The 19,638-nt window shown below is 39.9% G+C and overlaps 1 protein-coding gene across 3 annotated transcripts in view; it reads left to right on the top strand.

Annotated features, from left to right (window-relative positions):
- The first annotated feature begins 1,752 nt into the window (after nt 1-1,752).
- LOC132782136 (uncharacterized protein C7orf50) overlaps nt 1,753-19,638 on the top strand; it is a 112,484-nt gene continuing 94,598 nt past the window's right edge. The window contains exons 1-3 of one of the 3 annotated variants that reach the window (XM_067461302.1): nt 1,771-1,832; nt 7,373-7,491; nt 9,844-10,020. In XM_067461302.1, the coding sequence (XP_067317403.1) occupies nt 9,856-10,020 (165 nt within the window). In that variant the 5' untranslated portion in view covers nt 1,771-1,832; nt 7,373-7,491; nt 9,844-9,855. Of the gene's footprint in view, nt 1,900-7,372; nt 7,492-9,843; nt 10,021-19,638 lie in introns of all 3 variants that reach the window. The other 2 variants (XM_060786836.2, XM_067461301.1) reach the window with 2 other exon arrangements.

Consider the following 19,638-nt stretch of genomic DNA (forward strand, 5'->3'; position numbering starts at 1 on the left):
TGCCCAGACACGCATCAAGGAACATGAAAGGCACTGCAGACTACTTCAACCAGAGAAATCAGCCATAGCAGAGCACCTGATGAACCAGCCTGGACACAACATATTATTTGAGAATACAGAAATGCTGGACCACACCAACAACCACCATGTCAGACTACACAGAGAAGCCATTGAAATCCACAAGTATGTGGACAATTTCAACAGAAAGGAGGAAACCATGAAAATGAACAAAATCTGGCTACCAGTATTAAAAAACTCTAAAATTACAACAGCAAAACAGCAGAGAGGAAACAACCAGGCACATCTTAACACCTCTCAACAAAAGATTCCCCCAGGCTCAGCCAGGCCTTCAAATGCTAATGAAGGTGGTCAGTTGAAACATTCACACCTAGCTCCAGCAGAGAAGAGCTCTTTGCCCCACCCCAGCCATTCCACAGATATATAAACCCATTGTCCTAATTCCAGCAGACCTCACTACCTCTGAGGATGCCTGCCATAGATGCAGGCGAAACGTCAGGAGAGAATGCCTCTAGAACATGGCCCTATAGCCCGAAAAAACCCACAAGAACCTAACTGTCTACTTGAGGCAGGTGTGAATGTTGCAATTGGCCACCTTGATTAGCATTGAATAGCTTTGTAGCTTCAAAGCATGGCTGGTTGCTGCCTGGGGACTGTCTGGTATGGGCGTTGAAATCCACAAGCATGTGGACATTTTCAACAGAAAGGAAGAAACCATGAAAATGAACAAAATCTGGCTACCAGTATGAAAAAAAACCCTCTAAAATCATAACAGTAAATAAAGAACAACACTCAAACACAGAGGAACTCCAGACAAGAAACAATCAGAGCCAGCGAATACCTCCCAACTAAAGGATTCCCCCAGGCAGTAACCAGCCAGGCTTTGAAGCTGCAAGGGCATTAAATTCTAATCAAGGTGGCCAATTGCAACATTTATACTTGCCTCCAACAGACAGGAGTTCTTTCTCCCACTGATATATAAACCCAATTTTCCTAGTTTCCAACCTCTAAGGATGCCTGCCATAGATGTGGGTGAAACGTCAGGAGAGAATGCTTCTGGAACATTTCCAGACAGCCTGGGAAACTCACAGCAACTCTGGAGAAATTCAAAGAGCAGAAATCTAAAGATATGACGAAAAATGCCCGTCAAAAATACACCGACCAATAGGAAGAGAGAGAGAGAGCGCGGAAGAACCCGCCCACCTTTCAAAGAGATGACGAAAAATGCCCGTCAAAAATACACCGACCAATAGGAAGAGAGAGAGAGCGCGGAAGAACCCGCCCACCTTTCAAAGAGATGACGAAAAATGCCCGTCAAAAATATACCGACCAATAGGAAGAGAGAGTGCGCGCGGAAGCACCCGCCCACCTCGCTTGTCTAAATCGTTCTGTACGCATAGATGCGTCACGTGCTTTCTCCAAGTCCCGCCTACTCAGGAAGAGAAGGGGGGAACATCCTAGGTTTCCCATAGGCTCTTTTTCCTGATGGAGGCTGAAGCGAACCAATAGGAGCACGCACGCGCCCTCCGGTGCCAGCGAATGAGAGCGCGAGGAGGTTTTGAGGCGGCCGGGTTGAAAAGCGCGTGAGGGAAGGAGGAGGAGGAGGAGCATCTCAACCAATAGGGAGGAGAGGCGGCGTAGGGGCGGGACATCAAGGAGCCACCCGAGACTCCCGTTGGCTATTTTTAGGTGACGGAGGGGCAAGATATCCAATCGTAGCCCGCACGCGCCATCCCGGCAGCCAATAGGAGCGCGAGGGCGGTCTGAGGGAGGCGGAATTGAACAACCAGGCGAGGAGAAGCGCCGTGTGTGAGGTGAGGAGAAGGGCTGCGCTTCCTGAAGCACAGAGGCCCGTCATTATGAGTTAACAATAATGTTTTGGTAAGGAAAGGCGACATTATAGCTGGATAATATTAAGACTCTGAGAAATGTCACTCAGGGGTGCGTCTACACTGCAGAACCAACGCGGCTCTACACCACTTTCACTGCCACTGCTCAAGGCTATGGGAATCCTGGGAGTTGTAGTTCGACAAGGCCTCTGCCAGGGAGTTGTGGTGCCTTCCCAAACCACAACAACTTCCAGGATGCCTTGAGCCATGGCCGTTTAAAGTAATGTCAAATGACCAGCCACTGCCAGAAGTGACAGAGTTTTTCATCTATGCTGACGATAGTGCCATCACCACTCAAGCAGGGAGCTTTGATTCCTCCCAACCTTAAGTACATGTGTGTGTGCATGAATGCATGTATATTTATGTGTATGTGTAGATCAGGCATGGGCAAACTTGGGCCCCCCAGGTGTTTTGGACTTCAACTCCCACCATTCCTAACAGCCTCTGGCCCCTTTCTTTCCTCCCTCAGCCACATAAGCACATTGTTGTTGTTGTTCATTCGTTCAGTCGTCTCCGACTCTTCGTGACCTCATGGACCAGTCCACGCCAGAGCTCCCTGTCGGCCGTCACCACCCCCAGCTCCTTCAAGGTCAGTCCAGTCACTTCAAGGATGCCATCCATCCATCTTGCCCTTGGTCGGCCCCTCTACCTTTGACCTTCCACTTTCCCCAGCATAATTGTCTTCTCTAGGCTTTGCTGTCTCCTCATGATGTGGCCAAAGGACTTCAACTTTGTCTCTAGTCTCCTTCCCTCCAGTGAGCAGTCGGGCTTTATTTCCTGGAGGATGGACTGGTTGGATCTTCTCGCAGTCCAAGGCACTCTCAGAACTTTCTTCCAACACCACAGTTCAAAAGCATCTCTCTTCCTTCGCTCAGCCTTCCCTAAGGTCCAGCTCTCACATCCATAGGTTACTACAGGGAATACCATGGCTTTGACTAGGCGGATCTTTGTTGCCAGTGTGATGTCTCTACTCTTTACTATTTTATCGAGACTGGACATTGCTCTCCTCCCAAGAAGTATTTCAAGTATCCTTCTCTCCATATACCTGTGTGCACAGAAAGGCCTTCAGTTGTTTTTCAAAGGACAGATGACAATACAATATGACAAATGATGCCTGGAGAATGAGCCCATGGCAAGAAACAATCCTGCTAGTGCACTATGTTGACAGTTACATTTTTTCTAGGATTATACCAAAGAGGTGAAGGAAGGAACAGAAAATCTACCAGTCCCTAACAACCCATGTATCTGATTTCTTATTTCTTCAATACACTCCTTTTTCCTTCTGTGTTCACCACCTACACGCCCCTACCTATATTCTACTACCATAATGCACAAAGAGAACACTGGTCTGTATTGCCTTCTCTTGACTTTTAAAAGTTGGCCATAGGCAGTGTAATGCAACTAGAGTCTCAAGCAAAGATTCATTGTCTATCATTTGTTCTATCAAATGCACATACTTGCCCCCTATTGTCTCACTACCCAGCATGATAAAATGTGCATAATTAATTTATGGAATACATGGCAACAAGACAGAAAGATATATTTAAAAAAGTAAAGTGGATGCCTAAGGTAGCTGATTTTTGGTTTAAGGAAAGGAAACCAGTTTGATAGTGATTTTATTATTGGGCTTTGGGTGTCATAGAGAGGCACATTTGGAATTTTGTCACAGATGCCAAAATAAACTACCTTGGGGACTAACCTATAAAAGAGCAACAAATATAAAAAAATCACAACACACACAAAGCCCTTCCTCCTTACTCTTCAAAGACATTCCTGCCTAACAGCCAGGCCAAAGTTGGCTCATGCCTGCCTTAGACACATACCCTGGCAACAATTTTTTACACAATATTTGTATGTGCCATTGAGGTGCATGGTGCTTTTCAAGCCAAACCTACAAAACGTCCCTCCAAAAGGTGTGCAACTATTGTCTAATTGCAATCTAATTCAGTACCCTAGATTGCACGGAATTGTCAAACAAACTATGCAGTTATCATCACAAATACCAGCAATATTGTGCGCCTGCGAAACATGGACTGTCTACATGGACTTCTGAAATATTTATTTATTAATTTATTTTACCCCACTTTTCTCCTATGGGTGGGATTCAAAGCGGCGTACAGTAGTTAAAAGCGACAAAAATACATAAGAATAAAAAAAAATACTATTTTTAAAAAATCCCTGACTCTCATCCACTAAAATTGTTCATTAAAAACAGTTATCTAGGGTTCTAAAAACTCCATCTCCTTTAGGCCATGTAATAATATTAATACCCAAAGGGACTCAGGGCAGTTTACAACAAAAATAACAGATTGGCAAACATTCAATTCCAAAATGAAGAATCAATCAACATAAGTCACAGTGGCTTGGTGTAAGGCAGTGGTTCTCAACCTGGGGTCCCCAGATGTTTTTGGCCTACAATTCCCAGAAATCCCAGCCAGTGTAGCAGCTGTTAGGATTCTGGGAGTTGAAGGCCAAAAACATCTGGGGACCCCAGGTTGAGAACCACTGGTGGAAGGTGATGACAAGGCCCTCCTGGGCCCGATCTGGAGGGAGCTGGGGCAATGCCAAGGCTGCCCTGGGTCCAGTCTGGAGGATGGTGATGATGAGGCATTGTCGTGATGTAAAAGCATTGCTGGTTCACCACAGCATTCCAAAAGTACACATTACCAGTATCTGTCTGGTCATTGCCTATTATTGATCTTCAGGAAAAACCTAGTTCCATAAAAAGGTTTTAATTTGTGAGCAAAAGGCCAGCAAGGAAGGGGCTGATCACACCTCTTTAGGAAGGGCGTTCCAGAGCCATGGGGCCACCACCTAAAAGGCTCTCTTGTCCCCACCAATCGCACTTGTGACGGTGGTGGAACCAAGAGAAGGGTCTCTCCTGATGATCTCGGGGTTCATGTGGACTCTTTAAAAACTCCTGCAAATCTCTTGGGAAGAAGGCAGGCAGGCATTGGAGCTGCCGCAACATGAGAGTGGATCTCTCCCTGTATGGAGCTTCAATTAGTAACCTGGCTGCCGATCTCTGCACCAGTTGAAGCTTCTGAACTGTCTTCAAAGGCAGCCTCATGTAGAGAGCATTGCAGTAGTCCAAACAGGATGTGACTAAGGCATGAACTACTGTGGCCAGATCTGGCATCTCAAGGTACGAGTGTACCAAGAGAGAATTGGGAAGCTCTGGCTCTGGAGGTCAGCTGTTACCAACAGTGCGATGGATTTTGAAGAGGCACAACTAGAGGACGAAAGGGAGAAATGCACCAAGAGCAAGAAGGCACCTGAAGCAAACCCTTGTCAGGACCACTTTCCATGTGGAAATGTATATCTTCACTGCAAAAGACCATGCAGATTAAGACTAGGTTTCTGCAGTCACTTTCAGATCTACTGCCAAGGTTTTACTTCTACATGACAATCATATTTGGCCATGAGAGATTGCCTATCATGATACTGTATAATATAAAACTGACATGTGCATTTAATCAAAATTATATATGAATGTCAAACCGGAATGCTTTTGATAACATGAAAGTTTGATACTGAGATTTTAAAGTAACATGGGAAGAAGCAGTCTGTAAACATTCAAATCATGCTGGCTGGAGATTTCTTTTTGGAAACTGCAGCCTCAACCAAAAAAAGTAACTTTCACAAACTCTAGGCATACTCTAGGTTATACTTCAGAAGAAGGAGCTTGCAAAATCACCTCCAGAGTATTCATTGCCTAAGGAAACCCTATGAATTTAATGGGCTCACCATAAATCAGATAAATTGAAGGTACATAATAAACATAATATGTCAGTTAGGGAGAATGCTTCATCAGATGTGACAGCTGTCCTATGTATTGCCATTTTCATGATGCCTCCCCATTAGCTGTGCTGTGCAGGCTAATAAGATTTGGTGTCCTACAACAAGGCAATAGATGCTCACCTCTGCAGTTCAAATTTATTTATTTATTTATTTGAGAAATGTATATAATTTATAACCGGGCTGAAAAATGCGGTATAGAAATAAAGCAAATAAATAAAGAATAAATCGTGCCTTTCTCTGAGCACAGTCCCAAAGAGGTTACAACAGAATAAAAACATACAATATCAAGTTAAAACAACCTATTGAAACATAAATAATTTAAAGAGCAAACATAATTAAAACCGTGTGAACATTAAAACAAAGATAAAACCCAGAGCTTCTACTACCACTTTTTTAGCTTAATTAAATGCTTTCTTGAAAAGGAATAAGCCATTATTTTTTGAGATTTCTCCAATTTGCTTCTACAGCAATAGATTTGCACAACTTATTTTTGTAAAAGTGTTAATAAGATCATCCAGTGGGAATCATGGCTGAAAATGGATTCATATTAGATTGCTGTAGTTTGATACATCTCCATGTTAACTCTGCCAAATCTTCAGCTCTAACGCCTGTATTTTTTCCGACTCCTTCATACATGCCGAATGTATAATAGCTACAAATGTACTGCGGTATAATGTTAAAGCAGAGAATTTCATTACCAATTGAATCACAAGGCTACTTAACTTCATAAAGCGTAGTGTATTTGTTTAAGTACAAAACATACGTATGAAATGATATTTTTGTTGTTTCTGACTTACGGCAGCCCAAAGGCAAACCTATCATGGGATTTCCTGGAGCTGGGAGTGTGACTCTCCCAAGATCACCCACTAGACTTCCATGGCTTGAGTGGGGAATTATACCCTGGTCTCAAGAGAATCATATTCCTAGAGATGGGAAAGATGCCTAGGGCTGTCCAGTCCAACCCCGTTCTGCCAGGCAGAAAAACACAACCAAGAGAGGGTCATACAGCCTCTGCTTAGAAACCTCCAGAGAAGAAGACCTCACCCAACTCCCAAGGCAGCACTCTCATTGTCAGGAAGCTCTTCATAATGTTTAGGTGGAATCTCTTTTCCTGTAGTTTGAACTCATTAATTTATGTTCCAGATTCTGGAGCAACAGAAAACAAGCTTAACCCCTCCTCAATATGACATCCTTTGAGATATTTTCATATGTCTATCATGTTCCCTCTCAACCTTATCTTCTCCAAGCTAAATATCCCCAGCTCCCTAAGCTGCTCCTCCTTTGACATGGCTTCTAAATGAAGAGATATAGTCCAAAACCTATTGTTACAAGGTGTTGTTTTTTTTAAAATTCAAATTGGAGTTTGTATATTTCGCCCACTTCTGACATCAACCAAAAGTACTTTGTGCTCAAGCTCTACCAACAACAAAACCATTCTGAAGTGTGTTTGTACAAAAACAGATTCCTTTTTAAACACATTCCACCTGTAGCTGCGAGTACTTCATAGATTCTGTTTTACAAACATGGATACTGCAATAGATCTGTGAGGTTTTGAGGTACTAAGGTCTTTTTTGTTGTCTGATAGATTGCAAAGCTATCCCATTGAAAGATATAATCTATATAGACACTTTTAATAGAAAATGATACCTTTCTGTATTTCTCAGGGAAGAAACTGAAAATGTGCCTACAAGACTGGCAACTGTGTTAATCTGCTGCAACAAAGCAGTGGAAAACATGCCTGCCCTGGCAGAACCATTTGAGGGTCAGATCTTAGTTTAGCCAGGTCAGTTGTTGGCAGCTACAGATGTAAAGTATAGAAAGATAGATTGATACAATCTCTGTATATGAAAACTAGAGTCATAAAGTGGAATTGCAGTGCATGTTTTTATTAAGAAACCAAATGTAGATGAGCTCAACCCAGTGGCCACTCACAACAGAAGTAATTGATGAGAATGCATTCTTCCTTGCTTTGTTAAGCTAATTTGTCAACTATTAATGCAGCGATAAGTGTTCACTGTACTAACATTGCATATTTTCCACTTGTTCTGTTCTGTATCTGTATCTCTGACTGTATGTCCATTTTAAAAAATGAACTCAGAAAAACAGCTGGTAATTTTTTATTCTTCACTTTGTCCTGAGGAGATACTTCTCCTACAGCTTTTCTTGAAATAGATTGTAATGTTTCTAATGAAAGTTGAAACGCACTGTTTCAAAAAGAAATACGTTTACACAGTATCCTTCACATCAAAAGTAGAAAACAGAAAGCATTGGCTTAACGTTTATTTCTTTTCATTTATTTCCCACACATCAACATATAAGGAATATTTTTTATTTCAAAATATTGGCGCTGGTTTGCATACTGGTTGTATTTATGTACTTTTCCAAAACGTGCTGTTTTTTTGCTTGGAATGAATTCAAGAAGAAAATGTCTTGTCCCAAACCCAAATACAGATACATCTGTCCACATTATCCAGCTTAGTATGCTGTCAGCAAGGTAGTCTCCACCATCTGTTCTTGTGGAACAAAGCAGAACAAACTAATCTGGATGCCTCTGGCTATTTATTTATTTATTTATTTATTTGGAACATGGCTCTGTGTACCACATTTTAGGGAAAGTTAATCCCCCAGCATGCTAGCCCAATTCACTTGGAGAACAATTAATTCCTGATTTCAAATGGAGCGATTAATCAGTTGCATGAAAGTAAATCCCATCCACCAAATCTTTACAGGAGGATTTTTAGTAGCCCTCTAGCACAGGACTGTACTCACTTGATTTGTCATACTCATTACAGAAAGGGGTTTTAATAACATCATTGAAGAGAGGGTTTTGGTGGGGGTAACTTTTCTCATTTTAGCACCATAGCACCGTGCTAAAATGCAGAGGAACCTTGAAAACAAGGACTCTAGCACTGTGTCTCAAGACATTTAATTATGAGGCCTTTGTTGAGTTTTGATTTTACTGCTAGGGCAAAAATAGGTATGTTTGTGTGTGGATCATTACAAATGTGGATCCATTCTGGCCAGCTTTTTCATGCCTTTAGGTGGATGGAACCTGCACGTCTTTTCTTGAATTAAATACAGCCTTTATATTAAGTAGAAAGATATACTGTAGTGGTTTGAGTGTGACTCTAGAGACCAGGGTTTGTGTTCTCGCATGGCCATGAAAACCTTCTGCGTGATTGTACGCAAGTCACACAGTCTCAGAGGAAGGGGAATCTTCATAACAAATCTTGCCAAGAAAACCCCATGACAGGTTTGCCTTAGGGTCTCCATGACTTGGAAGTGATTGAAAGGCACACAACAGCAAGATATTTAGCTTTGTTATGTAAGTATGCAGGACATGGAGAAGGTTGATGTCTGCAAATTAATAGCTTAAATGTTTGGACATCATGTGCTCTCTAGCAATTAAGAGGACAAGCATACAAATGGAGCCAGAGTAAAAGAGTATTGGGTTTATTTCTTTGTGGTTGTGGTGGTTATCAAAGTGGGAAGACTGGTTGGCAGACAAGATTGCCTGGAGTAATGGCTTACCCAACATTACTAAGTTGTAGAATTGACTGTATTATATCACTTAACGGATCCTGAGCAGTGATGAGAAACATATGAACTGAGTGCATGGCCAGTGGACCCATAGTAACACATAGATTTCATGACATATACCTCATGTTCCTCAACATTTGAGACAATAAACTAAGAACCTTTGATATAAGAAAGTCTTAACATTTTGGGGTTCCATTCATGGAAATTTGTGAGCACAGATACTTGTGTTTTCCTACTAAATATTAGGAAATGAAATCAGTCGGGGGTGGGGGTAGGGGAGAAGAGAAGGGCCTACATTGTTAATTGCAGCAATAATATGTTTCATGCTTATGTCTATGTTTGATGTTTTTATAGTTTTAATGGTTTTTATCTACAGTTATATGTTATTGATTTAGATATGTGATATTTTTATATATTTATATATATATATGTGAGGCATTAAATTTGCCATTTATTATGTTGTAAAGCGCTTTGAGTCCCCCCAGGGGTGAGAAAAGCTGTATAGAAATGTAGTTGTTAATAATTATAATTATAATTATTTGACTGTACACCTAAATTACATTATAGTTTATTTAACAAAGCTTATCTCTTCCAGTTGTTGAAAACAATGCCTAGTAACAGAAAAACTGCAGAGATCAAGACTAAAAAGGAAAAGAAAAAAATGAAACATCTCATGCCGGGAAAGGAAAAGGTGAAGAAGAAATTGAAGCATGCCATGTCAGAGGAGGATCAACAGGCACACGAACCGAGGATGAAAAAACAAAAAATGGAGGTGAGTGAGCAAGTATGTGTTTTCTGAAATTACATGTGTTTTCATAAATCCTAAAACAACGCAAAAGAATACTTAAAATTCAGATGTATAAGAATTTGCAAAATAGACTCTTACTGTGGCACACATCCCCTTTTGTATATTTTCATCTGTAGGAATAGTCACTTGTTTCATTGCTCTGATGCACTGAATGAAGATAGCTAAAATCAACATTGGATCAGTAGATCCAATGAGTCAAAATGATGCTCTGTATCTTAACTATAAGCATATCCTTGGGAGTCTACGTTTCTCTGAACTAGCAGTCTTCACATTCCATGTAACACAGTTCTATAGTTAGCAGGAAATAACTACTATGGTTCTGAAACAGACTTACTGTAATTAATTTTCATGAAGTGTGCCTGTGCATTTCTCCCAAAACTGTGTTAATAAAATATAGTATTAGAAATCACAGGATGGATCTTAATAGATTTTATTAGCTAGTTATAAATACAACTATTGGAGCTATTCTCATTAGCACAGTAATGGAGCACAGAATGTTGAGTTTCACCTTTTCTTTCATTTTCTGAAGTCCTTTCTGGGAATCTACAGAAAAATTTCTGTTCTTTTCTGCAGTATATTCTGGTTTTGTCATCACAAAAGCCTCTGACAACAGAAACTCATTCCATATTACAGAAGTTATAATATTACAGTCCTTTTTTAAAGATGAAGTTTTGAGCTGAAGTTGGAAGGTCAGATACAAAGCATCTCTCTTATGTTGTCATTGGTCTGGCAGTCTGGCTCTGGTTAGCAGGACCTGATTGACTAGTCCCAACTTTCCTGCTGAGATTAGAGGAAATTCCACATGGGTCCCCTACTTCCCAGCACTGTAGGAATTAGGTCGTGGCCTTTGATGAACAGAGAGGGCAAACAGCTTGTTTGAGCTTTTGGCAAGTTGTTTACGATATGTTCATATCATATGAAGTGGCAGCACAGAGTTTTGAGAACTGCTAGTATTTTCCAGCAGAACCCAATGATTACTTTGAATGGTAATTTTTGTAACTTCAATCCTCAGATTCCTTTAAGGAAAAATACATATTTTTTATTTATATTACATATGACTTGTTAGGTGAAAAACCAACAGTATTACTTAATTATAAAGCTGGGAGAAGATTTTCATTATTGATTATTTTTAAAGGTGAAGATATTTCACTGACTCATTAAGTTGCTGCATTTTACACTCCTTTGGGGCCTGCATATTTCACACCACATTACTTTACAATGTAGACTTCAAATTGATTTTGATGTGAAGCACTGTGAAAGCAAGTTAAAATGTTTTATATGGATGTCATTCAGTATTGTGATGACCATTATAGTAAAATTTGTTCCAACAAAAATTGTACTAGTGTAAATATTTGCCTTTCAGGCATGTTGACCTTTCCAAATAATATTGTCATATTTTTAAAAACTTTTAATTTTCTTCCTTTTACATAAAATCACAATAAGCAACTGAAGTCCTATGCTAAGGTATGAATAGTCTTACAAGTCATAAACTGCTGATATAAACTTAATGGCCCTGATTTCTTAACAATGCTTAAGAGATAAGAACTGTAGGGCCCTCCTCCTTGAGCACAAATTCTGGCTTTCCAGTGCCTGTCTCAATTGCAGTTAAGCATTACATCAGCAGAGATATTGACAACCCTTAATATTAACAAGGTTTAAGCAGTTCTTACCAGTATGAATTTCTGACTTAAGAGGGCACCTAGTTTAGTAATTCAAATTAACATTGAGTATTCTGTCACATTCACTTGGGTTATAACTACATGGGAAGGAAGAAATTTCTATCAGTCATGCTTAACAAACACTTGGGAAAATTCCAGTTATTTCTCATTAAAGAAACACAGTAAAAGTCATATAAGTGCTGTGATCATTTTCATTAAGATTTTAGGGGCTACAGTTGTTGCCAGTTGCAATATTGTTGCTGTTGTTCTGTTAGATTACAGCAAATATTGATGTTTGTCTGAAGCTTGTTGTTCAGAAGTATCATATTTGTTATGAATGCTTGCTTGCTTATTAATGTTTTGACATCCATAGGCACAATGTTGCTCTTTGTCTATTTTTGTATTGTCAATAAGACAAGATTGGTTTGTTTTTTCTTCCTTTCTGAGCTGTTGACATGCTTTCTTGGTGTTCCTGCACCAAGAAGTCCTACAAAGGCAAGGTAATGTGGATTAAATATTCTCTTACTTTTGGAATTGTAATAGTAGTCTGTGAGCTTTCATGTTGATGAAATCACTGTCAGCAAGACAGGGCTGGCTGTCAAATCACATAGATAGAGGATTGCTGCCTCACTATTTATGTACTTTATTTGGTCTGAGGAATTGCAAAGTTTTGTGAACAAAAAGCTTGCATTCTTTATATTACTAGTATATGTTAATTTACCAGACACCTGGAGTTTTTAAACTTGTGCCTCAGTTTCCACCATTAGCATGTCAGCAGCTTTTTGAAAAAAGTGATTCATTTCTGATGTCTTGCCTGTGTCCCTAACAATGGAGTCTAGGAGCTCCATCCAAGCACAAGCACATTGTGGACTTGGCCATGGAACAGTTAAATTGGAAAGTTATTGATACTATTATGCTTTCCTACAGACCTTGATACCACTGATCACTTAATTATTCTGTTGGATTGATACTCTTGATTAAACTACTCACTTTTGGTAGGATTATCTCAGCGCGTACTGACAGGTAATTGCTTGCCAACATCATTAGATTCCCCCTGCAGAATCCCACAAGGTTCCCTTCTGTTTTCAGTTCTGAGCTCTAGCAACAGTCATTTCTACCTTCAGAACCTCTTGACTCTTCCATGATCTTCGGGTATATTCATTGTTTGCAGTTAGGGAACAAATTAATGAGCTATCTACCTTGGGGTTATGCTGCTGCCCAGCTCAGTCCAGCAAGCAGTAGAGGAATACATGTAAAATAAAACAGGAGTAGCTGCAGTTGGTTCTATCCTTACCTTTAATAGAAAAAATTGCTGTTGCAAAGTATCCTATATTAAGTGTCACCATTTTATGAAAGACAAATGAATGATTTTGCAAAGTACTTGCAAGACAATGGGACCAGGTAAACATGATACAGGATGCTATTGACAAAGCGTAAATTTGTTTTTGTTTTTTTCTTTTATATTATTCCTTTTTCTTTTTTAAGACAATGTTTAAATTAGTCATCACGGTGGTGCAGTGGGTTAAGCCCATGTGCCGGCAGGACTGAAGACTGACAGGTTGCAGGTCCAAATCCAGGAAGAGGCGGATGAGCTCCCTCTATCAGCTCCAGCTCCTCATGCAGGGACATGAGAGAAGCCTCTTACAAGGATGATAAAAAATCAAATCATCCGGACGTCCCCTGGGCAACGTCCTTGCAGACGGCCAATTATCTCACACCAGAAGCGATTTGGTTTCTCAAGTCACTCCTGACACGACAAAAAAAATTAATAATAATAATGAATTTTTAAATTTTCACTACAGATTGGCAGCAAACTGTTCAATGCCTGCTTTGCATTGTTTTTCATTGCAGTCTTCTACCATGACAGCACATTCATGAAAATGTAAAAAATGTCCGAAATATTTATATTCATAAATGAGGCTGAATAATTTTGCATTCCTTTGAATATTTGTCTAATGGGCTGAACAAATTTCCCAGGAAAGTATATTCACAGCTGGGAAAACAGTTCCTACTTTGAAAATGGCTTTCCCATGCAAAAAGCTTGCATCTCCAACTGTTTTTGGTATAAACACAATATTTTGTGTACTGCTTAGCTGGCTTTAGAAAGGTTAAGAATGTTTCATTGGGCATTAAACAACAGGACAGAGCGTCATATATATATAATTTTGTGCTGTAGTTTAGATTTCTTAATTCAGATTATGTTCAAATTTTAGAGGGGTGAAAATAAATACCTTAGGTTCTTTTCATTCTGATATCTCTTCAGAAATCAAAAGCATTTTTTTTTAAATCCTTAGAAACCAATTTCCATTTTCCCTCATTCTAGATCTATCTAAAACATGTATCTTTTTTTTGAAAGATAACAAGTAAAAACAATTTTCCTTACATTCCAAGCCTATAGATATATTTCTCATTAGTCTGAATTTAATTCTGCACCCAGATAATATACCCTTCGTCTTTAGTCCAGTCAGTACACAGTGAAAGCCTACACATTCGCATCAGCAGTTCCATTAGTATCATGTATATAAGTATTTTGTAATGTCCTTAGGTTACAATCTAGATTTTGTTAATGCAGACTGTATAAAGATAAATGGGTTGTTTGTCTGACTCCGTATAAGGCAGCTTCCTCAGCTTGGATGATGTTTCTAAGAATTCCAAACACCTGATCACCCATGGCCTGAAAATAAAATATTGTGCTTGCTGTGCTTGCTAAGGAAAACAGAAGATTCGGTGCTATACTTGTGCATCAGCAACTTTATATTTTGGGGAAATGATCTGGAAAGTGTTTGGATTAGAAACAAATGAATATCTGTTACAGTCCTCATAAAAATGTGTTTGAAATAAGATAATATCAACAGTAAGATAGAAAAAAGTTAAATAATTTGGAAATATTGTAGTCAAGTCTAGCTTCTGGCACTGAATAATATTATTGGCACTCCCAATTTCTGATTTTTATCAGCCACTTAATATTACTACAGTATTCACTGAATGGCTTGCTATCACAAACCAGACAGCTTCCATGAGATGATAAGAAGAAACTGCGAAGTCTCAGTTCCTCAGAACAAAGCAGAGTTGGCAGCTTTCCTCTGTTGCCAGCCAAGATAGCTTGCTCAGCAGACTGGTATTTATTCTTAGCCCCTGGTGTTGCCGTATCCCTGGGTGAGGGAAGGGAGACTGCAGTCAAATGTAAATAAAAGCCTGGATGATTGAGCATCATATGTGATACATCCTGAGCCATATTCCTACTTCTTGGGCTTTAAAGGAATGCTAATGGAATCAGTCTTCCTTAAGGTGACTGGGAAGGGAATGCAGCACAGTGAGGGTGCATCTGTTTGGCTATGCCCTGTGTGGCCATGGCATTTCTAATTGAATATACTCAGGCATAACAACTGTACCAATATCCCTGGGCATTGTAAGGCATTCCACACTATCCAGATCTCAAGCCATATTAAAATGCATCAAAGGTCATAAATAACAGCTGAAGCAAATGGTTGAGAATGGCCTAAAACCAACTGGTGGTCACAGTTAGAGGATACTCGTCGTATCAATTGCTAAATACTTACATGTTGCAGTGATTCGCATGATTTTACCCAATTTTCTTTTAATTAGCAAGTTTTAAAAATCTCTGTTAGCAGAACCTAGCATCCATCGTGCAGATTGCATTGAATAGACTCCAACGTTTTACTCTATACAGAGGTCCACTTAGATACTGTGTAGGTTAACATTACGGATGTGAGAGCTGGACCTTAGGGAAGGCTGAGCGAAGGAAGATAGATGCTTTTGAGCTGTAGTGTTGGAGGAAAGTTCTGAGAGTGCCTTGGACTGCGAGAAGATCCAACCAGTCCATCCTTCAGGAAATAAAGCCCGACTGCTCACTGGAGGGAAGGATACTAGAGACAAAGTTGAAGTACTTTGGCCACATCATGAGGAGACAGGAAAGCCTAGAAAAGACAATTATGCTGGGGAAAGTGGAAGGCAAAAGGAAGAGGGGCCGACCAAGGGCAAGATGGATGGATGGCATCCTTGAAGTGACTGGACTGACCTTGAAGGAGCTGGGGGTGGTGACGGCCGACAGGGAGCTCTGGCGTGGGCTGGTCCATGAGGTCACGAAGAGTCGGAGACGACTGAACGAATGAACAACAACAACAGGTTAACATTGGTCTCCATTAACTATTCCTGGCTGCCAAATGTACACAAACATCTTCGCTTTTAAATCAGAGCCATAGATAACAGTTTATGCATAATTGCTTTGGATCTATCATTTCATCAAGCAGCTCTTCTGACACACATGTTGAATCTATTCTACTTCTGTGAGTGTCATTTTTGAGTGGTATCAAATGTTTGTGCGTGCTTGTTTTGTTGCTTGTCTGCCAAATGGTTGACTTTGAATGACACCCCACATACCAGACTAGTAACAACTTCAGACATCTTTTCACACTGAGTTTTTCTCATGAACTGCCGTTCTTAACTCTTGCTCACCAAAAGCCCACAATAGTATCTCTTTCATAATCTTTTAATGCCTTTTTGGTAGCTACAATGATCTCTGGTCTCTTTTCTGCGTGCATGTGAGAGAAAGAGAATGAGAAAGAATGCTTCAAGATGGTTGGACCTATCTTAGTTTTATTGTGAAATCCCTATATTCTGGCTATCCTTTAGTGACCAGCACACCTTGTGACCAGCATGCTGTGTCCAGACCACTCCCAAGTGTTCCACAAACAGCGCTGCTCTGTCAGATAACTATGGGAGGGAGAAGAGAGCATGATGTTGTTTTAACATTTAATCTTTTTCAATTCTGGAAAGATGCCAGGCAAAGCTAGCTAAAGGCATCTTTTTTCCAGCATGCAAGATGCTGGTGACTTTCCCACAAAAAAAGTCATAGGCTGTTTTATTCTTGATCCAATCTAAATTGGATGCATTGAAGTCAGTACAAAAACTTGGGACATTACTTAGTCTCACTTGATGAAGTGGAAATTAATTGCAGTAATAACAGTAGCAGCACTATGTACATTTTATATAGCACTTCAGAGCATTCAAGCATTTTACATTTCATTGTTTTCCCAGCAGTTGTGCAAGACAAGGCATTATTATTGTCCATGTTGCAGATAGGGCATTGATGCTGAGAGAGGAAAGTGTTGTTTGAAACACCTAAAATCACTTCTGGCAAATCCTTTGTTCTAGCCTAAAGGTGAAATCTGAACTGTAGTGATCTTTGTTCTCTGTTCATTCTCTAAGGTCTTTTTCACACTATACAAATATTGTACATTGATACCAGTTTAACTGATGGGACTGGATCCTTTAGAACAGTGTTTCTCAACCTTCCTAATGCCTCAACCCCTTAATACAGTTCCTCATGTTATGGTGATCCCCAACCATAAAAATTATTTTTGTTGCAACTTCATAACTGTAGTTTTGCTATTGTTATGAATCGTCATGTAAATGCCTGATGTGCAGGATGTAGTTTCATTCACTGGACTAAATTTGGCAGAAATATTTGAATACTTGTGGGGCGGGGGGTTGATTTTTTCATTTGGGAGTTGTAGTTTCTGGGATTTATAGTTAACCTACAATAAAAGAGCATTCTGAACTCCACCAGCGATGGAATTGAATCAAACTTGGCACACAGAACTCCCATGACCAACAGATAAAACTGGAAGGGTTTGGTGGGCATTGACCTTGAGTTTTGGAGTTGTAGTTCACCTACATCCAGAGAGCACTGTGGACTCAAACAATGATAGATCTGGACCAAACTTGGCACAAATACCCAATATGACCAATTGTGAACACTGGTGGAGTTTGGGGAAAATAGACCTTCATTAACCCTACCAAAGATAGAATTGGGCGAAGCTTCCCACATAGACCGCCGTACCTTGTAGGGACTCACTGGCACGGGTCACCCTCCCACCTTGCACACACTCCATCATCCGCACATGCGCACCACACTTCCATGCACTGGGCATGCCTGCTCTCCCCTCCCCGCTTGGAGTCTCAGAAACAGCCTTCCCCTTTGCTGAGAGGCCGGTCTGTTTCCAAAAAGGAAGAGAAGGACAGGCGGAGAGATAGATCTTCAGCCTTCTCTGCCAAAGGGGTTCCTAAGACCATCAGAAATATGTGTTTTTTGATGGTCTTTGGTGACCCCTCTGAAACTTCCTCATGACCCCCCCCCCCAGGGGTCCTAACCCCTAGGCTGAGAAACACTGCTTTAGAATTTGGGGATTTGTTTCTTTATTAAACACCTTGGATGGAATTCCAAAATTCCTAGTAAATTTTAAGATTTTTCCCCTAAACACACCTATATATTTTAAGTGGCAAGTATGTGGCTCAATATTTTGATATATTGAAATATTTCAAACTTAGAATTCGTAATCAAAGTACAAATCCCAGGATTCCATAGGATAGAGCCATGATGGTTAAAGTATCAGAGTATTATAATCCTCAGCTTGAACACTTCTGTTTGTATGCTGTGCAGGCTCTGTAAAGCAATTGACTTTTGAGTGCTACACTTTGTGTAAACCGGCAGCTGTATGATGCACCTGAAATTTAAACAATTGAAAGTAAATATTTATAAATATAGTACATATAAAATAGGTAGTGCATCTGTGTTTTATACATATATTTTGACTTCTAGGTTCTTGTGGGTTTTTTCGGGCTATAGGGCCATGTTCTAGAGGCATTTCTCCTGCTTGAGGGTCGCATAACCGAGCAGGAGAAATGCCTCTAGAACATGGCCCTATAGCCCGAAAAAACCCACAAGAACCTAGTGATTCCAGCCATGAAAGCCTTCAACAATATTTTGACTTCTAATTTGTAGAATTGTAATGAAGTATCTTTGATTAGACTTAAAACATTTACGTCTAATCAAAAAATGAATTCTTATTAAGTTTGGACGGCTTGTTGCAGCCGTAATTTTAAGTCTTATCTGCAAAAAAAATCATAAACATTTAAAATTACATATTAGCTACATATTCTGATCTCATAAAGAGACAGCATCCATATTAATTTTTAGTTTTACACACACTTTGCTGCTTTAATAATGCTTTAGTGGCAGCTGGTTCCACAACATTTAATGGGCCTTCGTGGGCAGCACACCAGAGAGCAGAGTTCTTTGAGGAACCAGGACCCAACCCAGACAGGTAGAAAAGAGGCAATCACATGGGAAATAAGAGTGTTTTGAACCTCCATATTCATATCTGTGCCTTCTCTGTAGTCACAGGTAGCATCCAACAAGTGATTTCTCAGCTTAATGTCCCTGATCATTTCTACTATATCATCTCTAGATCATGCTAAATCTATGTGGCAAGAGCTGCATCATCCCCTACTCCAATATAATTTGCTACATTGCTTTGAGAGGCTCTCAGGATCTTACAGCCATGGGGAGGTCAAATTCAAGGGTCAAATTTAAATTCAAAGGAGACAACATGTTTTTTTGTAATGTGAGAGTCAATTGAGGTCCACTCTTCTCTGAAACTTGTCTTTTTATCATAGTGATCGAGAGAGTGATTAAAAGCAAGTAATGGAACAAGCTGCATTTTCCATTCTGGAAAGAGATACTGAAAATATGCTGCCACATATATAAGCTATTTTGACAAATAAACATTAGGGTCTTAAAAATTGCTCTGATTTTGGCCTTCCAGTCTTGATACCTGTTCAACTTCCCAATAGTTATATCCTAAAAGAGGATTCATACCATAAGTTTGGAAAAGTCACTTTCACACAGCCCTCCATTTCCCTTTAGTCCCATTTTTTCAGTTCTCATAAAGTTCTTTATATCACCTCCTCTGAAGAGTAGACTTCATGATAGAGTCATAGTTTTCCTATCTTCAGGCTACTGTATGTAATTTATTATTTGGTTCATTGGTTTGTTTTGTATGGTAATGCAGTGGTTTCAGAAGGGAGGGGAAACGGATTGTTCTGGAAGTCCACTTTCATG

The sequence above is a fragment of the Anolis sagrei genome, chromosome Y (assembly GCF_037176765.1).
Source record: "Anolis sagrei isolate rAnoSag1 chromosome Y, rAnoSag1.mat, whole genome shotgun sequence".
NCBI lineage: Eukaryota > Metazoa > Chordata > Lepidosauria > Squamata > Dactyloidae > Anolis > Anolis sagrei.